The sequence below is a fragment of the Nicotiana tabacum genome, chromosome 6 (genome assembly GCF_000715075.1).
Source record: "Nicotiana tabacum cultivar K326 chromosome 6, ASM71507v2, whole genome shotgun sequence".
In the NCBI taxonomy this organism is placed as follows: Eukaryota; Viridiplantae; Streptophyta; class Magnoliopsida; order Solanales; family Solanaceae; genus Nicotiana; species Nicotiana tabacum.
This window is the reverse complement of record NC_134085.1, coordinates 113,869-120,819: the sequence shown is the minus strand read 5'-3', so window position 1 is coordinate 120,819 and position 6,951 is coordinate 113,869. Positions and strand designations below refer to the sequence as shown.

At 40.4% G+C, this 6,951-nt stretch overlaps 1 protein-coding gene across 1 annotated transcript; it reads left to right on the top strand.

Annotated features, from left to right (window-relative positions):
• The first annotated feature begins 5,801 nt into the window (after positions 1–5,801).
• Positions 5,802–6,434, top strand: LOC142181509 (uncharacterized). The gene has a single exon (XM_075254413.1). The coding sequence runs from the start codon at positions 5,802–5,804 to the stop codon at positions 6,432–6,434; it is 633 nt and encodes a 210-aa protein (XP_075110514.1).
• The last annotated feature ends 517 nt before the right edge of the window (positions 6,435–6,951 follow it).

The window sequence follows — 6,951 nt, the reverse complement described above, 5'->3', positions numbered from 1 at the left end:
GCGAATAAACTCACATGTAAAAACAAACCTCAAAAAAGTCTGGGCCCAAGTCATTGGACCAAGACATTAAACCCAATGGTTTGGTTCAGTTATAAAGCTCCTCTTGTGAACTATAGAACAAATGCATGTCTTTTATGTCTTGCAAATCATAGTAGTGTAATTAATCTCCAAATTTGAATTGTATTTTGATTTCTTTTGGGTTCTGATTCACTTACTTAAGAATGAATTAAATTACAATTTTTGAAAAATGTGTGCTATTTATGAATGGGCAAATTTGGCTAATTGTAGAGATGGATAGGCCCAACTAGAAAATTTGTAGTAACTAGGCCCGCCTACACATAAGCCCGATATGGGTTGTGTCCATTTGGACTCAAAAAAATGCCTTTGAGTCTTCTCTTTCTGGGACGGATTCCAGCCCAAATATAATTTTAAGGTTACTGATTTCTCTTAGGTAATTAATCAATGGGCCATCACTGGCCCAAACACTTTCTCAAAAAGAATTTAAAAGCTTAGCCCTCTCACACCTTAAGTTAAGGGATCCTTAGTTTAAGCTTCAAATCAGGATTAAAATACTAGTATCTTTAGTCTTAATTAAATCAAATGCAACCCTTTCGTTAAAATAAATTGAGGTGTGCCACACACAAACAAAGCCCATAACTCATGGCCCTCATAAATTAGATTAAAAGCTAATATTTGTAGTTGCTATAGTTAAATACCTTTCCTTTAAAACAAAGAAAAATAGTTGAGGTGTGCTATCCATAAATTAGATCATCCATGGCCCTTACAATATTGTAACTTAGCTATTAAAAATGAATCTTCGTAGTTGTTTTAGGCGCGCTACATTAAATTATCATGGCTACGGGTACGACTCTCGTGACATAGTTGTGATTGCTAGAATCTGGGTGTATATTTCATGTGACCCGACATCAATTTCCAACAATGTTAAATAAAACGTGTCGCGAACTGCGGGTGTATTTCATGTAGGTGGTTTAAGATGTGTTTTAAATAACATTGAATTTTTCTAAATAACAGTAAAAGCGGTTTAAAAAGTCGTAAAAATGCACATAGTTTTAAAATGAGTAATTAATCAGATAATAGGCCAATATTAACAGTTTAAGCGACCACGCTAGAACCACGGAATCCGGGAATGCCTAACACCTTCTCCCGGATTAACAGAATTCCTTATCTAGAATTTCTAGTTCGCTGACTTTAAAAAATAAAAATTTCCTCGATTTGGGATTTTAAAATAAACTGGTGAGTTGGAACACCAAATAATCTATTCCAATTGGCGACTCTGATAAATTAATTAATCTCATTTCGAATAATGTCACTTTAATTGGAAAAACCCCATATACCGTCGAGGTGTAAAAAGGAGATGTGACAGCTCTGGCAACTGTGCTGGGGATAAGAACCCAGAATCTCTAGTTTAGGGTTTAAGATTTCGAGCTTCGAATAACTGTTATAGTTGGCTTTATTCATTATCTGATTTTACATGTTTTATCCTAATGTGCTAAATGTTGCTTTTTACCACTTTGATATTATTGAATTGTATATAAATTGTTACGAAACCCTCTACTCTCTGAGTCTGCTAAATCATCTGGGAAGTGTGCACTTCGTGTAGCTTCTTTTTTGTTAGAGTCATATCCCAATTTTAGAATGAGGTTCGGACAAGTTGCAAAACCGGTGAAGCTTCTGTATTCCCGGTACGCTGCCCCCCCCCTCCCCCTCGGCTCGAGCTGTCCGCTCGGGTAAGCCATGTCTAGAACATTACACCCAGGTTTTAAACCTAGTATAACATAGCTTCATGCCGGATCCCTAGTAGGAACGCTTGTTTGCATCACGTGCATTTGACTTTGGCGACTCAACACAGGGGTTGGGTCCGTCTAGGACAGGTGTACCCATAATCAAAAAGACGATCTTGATGTATTTTACTTACTACTTGTACATTTATTTGCTTCGAATTACATGTTGACCGGCTTTTAGAATAAAGAGAAAAAATTGGAAAAAATCAAATTGAGGTATGAGAGAGATAATTACCCGTCTTTGGAAATCTGGTGTCCAAAAAGTACCGAAACTCTGCCGCAATTTTGAAAAACAAAGAGAGAAAAGATAAAGAGAAAAAAGGAAAATTATTTCAAAAAGTATTTCATATTTTTCTATTGCGTCAAAATTGCCCGAACTACGCAAGTTTGATTCTCACTAGATATGGGATACGTAGGCAACCCTCACCGAGTCCAACTCCATTTTTGTAAAAATAACCCAAAAATATGAAATGTTGTTATTTTGTCATAAGTAAAATTAGGTAATGTCGTTCTTGTCTAAATAGCCAAAACATCCCCAAAAGGGCGCCAAAAGGCTGCTTTTGCAAGAATAGCCACCTATGATCCTTTTTTCAAATTTTTGGCTGATTAGCAAACACAACCCTAAAATCTTCTTTTCTGAGGTGCTGAAGGGCCGTATTTGCAAAGGTGTTTTGTTTTGAATTGCAATTTTGAAAAAAATTGATAATTTTCTCTTGAGTCAAAATAAATCATGGTCTTTTAACCGATCACTTTAAATAAATGTGCGGGATGAGAACTATTGAAAATGAACCCTTCATAGTCCTCGAGGAGATCCCATTAGAACTACATATGTGGTGGAATGACTTAGGGAAAGTCAATAGAGATACTATGATAAAAACTTTGGGCGGTCTCATTGGTCTTTTGGAGATTAAGCCGAGGTTGGATATAATTGAGGCTTTAATACCCTTTTGGGACCCGACGCATAATGTGTTCCATTTTTATGATTTTGAGCTAACCCCTACACTTGAAGAAATAACGGGCTATGCTGGTCTTAGTGGGAATCTTAGAAATCAATAACCAGTGGCACCTAGAGCGGTGACTCCTCATAAGTTTCTGGATCTTCTGAGTATCAGTCGGGAAGTTAAAGATGGAAATTTGGCTGAGGGATTTTGCACATTCTACTTCTTGTATCGGTGTTACGGGGATCCCCACAGTTTTGAGGCTCCAGATACTGGTCTAACTCATTCAGGGAACAAAGGTAAATAGAAGGCACGTCGGGGACTGGCTTTTATAGTAGTGTTCCTGGGTGTTTTCATCTTCCCAACAAAGGATGGAAATATAGAGTTGGGGATCGTGGGAATGGCCGACTTCATGACTAAGAAGACTAATGGGACCATTGTACCGATGATCCTAGCAGAGATTTATCGAGCTCTAACTGTTTGCCGAGAAGCGGGAAATTTTTTTGAGGGTTGCAACATGCTTTTACAACTTTGGATAGAAGAACGCCTTTGCCATTGTCTAGGGTACATGAACTACAGTATGACCGGTATTAACTGCATTGAAGAACATGAAAATCGGATGGAGGGTCATGAGTTTCCGGAAGGTATAGAGGCATGGTTCGCACATTTGATTTCCTTGACTGCAAGCAAAATTGAGTGGACATTCAGTTGGCTCCCGGTCACTGAAGTCATTTACATGTCGGCCGAAGTGTGCTTTCTTCTAATAATGGGTCTCCGGAGCATTTAACCATATGCTCCACACAGGGTTCCGTGCCAGCTATGCAGGTACCAAACTATCCCACATGATAAAGATTTGAGTTGACAACTCATTGAACTAGGTCCAAAAGTTGTATTCCCGGAATAAAAGGTTCGCCAAATTTGGCATCAGTGTAGGTTCCTAGAGCTAAAGAATCGGGTACGGGATTTGTCCAATGGCGAGTTAGAGCCTAGTTACACGACTTGGTATGGTAAAAGGTTTCAAGTCCATCAAGAGTCCGAACGGCCTGCCAAAAGGCCTCATGTCCAACAATTCACTGATGGGGCACAAGAGCAATGAGATTGGTTGGCAAAAGAGACAAGCTACAGGGCCACGATAAGCAAATTGGAGGGGCAAATCAGAGATCATAAATTTGATAATAGTGTACAGGTTGCTACTGATGAAGGGGAAAAGAAGAAGTTGGCCCAAGAAAACAAAGCCCTTCGAGCCCAGATCCAAAAAATGAAGATAGTTGTTGAGAATCAGGAACGGGAGCTGAATGGATGAAAGACTCATAAATGGTCTTAGGAGGAAAATATCTGAGTATGAGGATGATTTGGAAAAATCCGAGGGTAGTCTGGAAAGAGCCCGGGCACAGTTGGCGAAGTACGCAAAGGGACGGGTAGAGTTTGTTCGGCAATTGAAAAGGAAATATGATGGAGAAGTCACAAACCTGAAGAAAAAGCTAACTACCCTCGAGAATGAGATGGCCAAACAAACAAAGAGCTTTAAAGCAGAGAGGGAACATTGTTATGCCTTAATATCTCAGGTAGAGGAAGATATGCAACAGCTGCAGGGTCAAAGCCATCATGACACCAAAGTGCTAGAAGCTAGGTCTCAACAAATTGGACGTTTGCTCCAAGAGAAAGGCGTCATTAGGGAAAGGGTTAGAGCAATTGCCGACTACATTGTCATGAAATTGCATGAATGCTAGAACATGACTAGAACCACCTTATTCATCGCAGTGATGGCCTTTGTTCGCCAAATAATGAATGACCCGGATCGTCTCCAAGGAGATCTTGCACATAGGCCTGTGGCAAGACTGACTGATGTTTCATGGGCCCCTGGAGTAGTTTTGGAAGCACTTATATATTCTTGATTTTCGTTTCGAGTCTATATTTCAAGTTCTAGTTCTAGAGTCTATTTCGAGTTTGTTTTTAGTTTTTCAATTCCTAGAAAGGTGTGATGGAGTCTTTGTAATAGAGAAGATTAGAAGATTTTATTAATGAAAATTTGGAAAAAACCAAAAATTGTTTCTTTCTTTTATTTCTGCATTTATTCCTTGAACTACGTGATGATATGATTCACGCGGTATCGTGATACGTAGGCAATCCCCATCGGATCCGTTCATGGTTTTAAATAACTCAAAAAAGAGAATGACGAAAATAGAAAACCAAAAAAAAAAAAGAGATGAAAACAAGTAAAAGAGAACGAAAACAAGAAAGAAAACAGTGAGAGAATGCAAAAGAGAGCAAGAGAAAGATCGGGGAGATAAACAAAGGACAGGATGAGACACGCAATCGTTGCAAAACATGTAGAAACATATTTAACTATTAAGTGCATCACAACCCCAGTGTGCAATTCCCTATGTGTTAACTGCTTTGAACTAACTGATTTGTTGTGTCTACTGTTGAGTTTAGGTTCTTATTCTAAGGTGGTTGGTTTTATGGTAACCTGGCTTCGCACCCTTACTTTACAAGATCCAAGAGAAGTGTCGAAATGTCATCAGAAAGTCATCTACCAACAATTCTCATCCCAGAGGATAGCTCGCTATCGGTTATCCCAACCTCAAAGTCAGTGACTACTGAAGAGAATAGGGCATTGCGCCTCCGCATGTTGGAAATGTGGGACGCTTGGTCCAACGGTAGAGAGCCACCAAGTTCCATACCTAGTTTCCCCGAGCTACTTCCTAGAGCAAGTGGAACTTCCAATATCCCAATAAGTTACCTGAATACCCCATTTGGATACCCTACCATCTTAGCTCACTTCGCCGTAACACCTTCTAAGGTTCGCCCCCAAGTGATTTCAGGAGTGGCCTCTAACATATTTACTGCACCACCAACCTCGGCTACGGCACAACCAACTTTGCCCAGGCCATGCTTTGATCCATCATTCTTTTCTTTCCAAGTACCATCTTTTCCACCAGACCCTGCCCATTTCACCACCAATTCTTAACCTCAACAACCCTGGTACAAGTTTACCACAGGACAAGAGAAAGCTATAAAGAATCCCGAGCAAGAAGATATCACTCGAAAAATGAGAAGCATGGAACAAAGACTTAAGAATATACAAGGTTTAAGTGGCCAAAAAAGCATATATTACGTTGATCTATGTATATTCCTGGATGTTCATTTGCCCATCGATTTCAAGACCCCCAAGTTCGAAAAGTATGACGGGCACAGGGACCCCATAGCCTACCTCAAGAGATATTGCAATCAACTGAGAGGGGCAGGCGAAAAAGAAGAGCTCCTAATGGCTTATTTCAGAGAGAGTCTAGTTGGCATTGCATCCGAGTGGTACATAGATCAAGACATATCTCTTTGGCACATATGGGATGATTTGGCTCGAGATTTCATCAGGCAATTCCAGTACAACAGAGACATAGCTCCAGATAGAAATTCCCTATCAAATCTCAAAAAGAAGTCTTCGGAGAGTTTCCAAGAATATGTTGTTAAGTGGCGCAAACAAGCGCCCAGGGTTAAGCCCCCGATGGATGAGACCGAGATGGTCAGTGTTTTTCTACAAGCCCAAGAGGCTGACTACTTCCAGAATATGATGCCTGCAATGGGAATGTTGTTTGCTGAGGCTATCAATATTGTAGAGATGGTCGAGAATGGTATGAAAACAGGTCGTATATTGAGCCAATCTGCTATAAGGGCTACGTCCCAAGCAATTTAGAGTGGGTCAGGAGGTGTAGCAAATAGAAAGAAGAAAGAAGAAGTGGCGATGGTGGCTTCAAGTCTGAGAAACCCCATCAACGTCGAGGTTACTTCCCTCCAAACACCCCACGACATTATTATCCTCACTAGGATGTGGCTTATGCTATGGCTTATCATCCTTATGCAGTGATGAATGCCCAACTATACGCTCAACCACAACAATAATTTAACCAAAACCGAGCTCCACTTTCTAGAAATAACCCTCCTCACCAAGCTCCATATAATCCCCATCCCCACAAAATAATTTTCCATACAATTCCCGGGCCTGGGAGCCAACCAGAAGAAACAACTTCACTCATATTGGCGAATCATACTCTAGCCTTTTCCCTAAACTGCTCCAAATAGGATTGCTGCAACCTGTAACCCAAACCAGGCAAAACCCAGAGTTGCCCTCCTACGGACACGGTGCTCGACGTGCTTACCATTCAGGAGCGGAAGGGCATGACACTTAAGACTGTTGGACTCTCAAAAGGGCA

Bases quoted from the DNA above. Each gene is read 5' to 3' on its own strand.
- LOC142181509 (XM_075254413.1), top strand. From the start codon at position 5,802: ATGGAACAAAGACTTAAGAATATACAAGGTTTAAGTGGCCAAAAAAGC.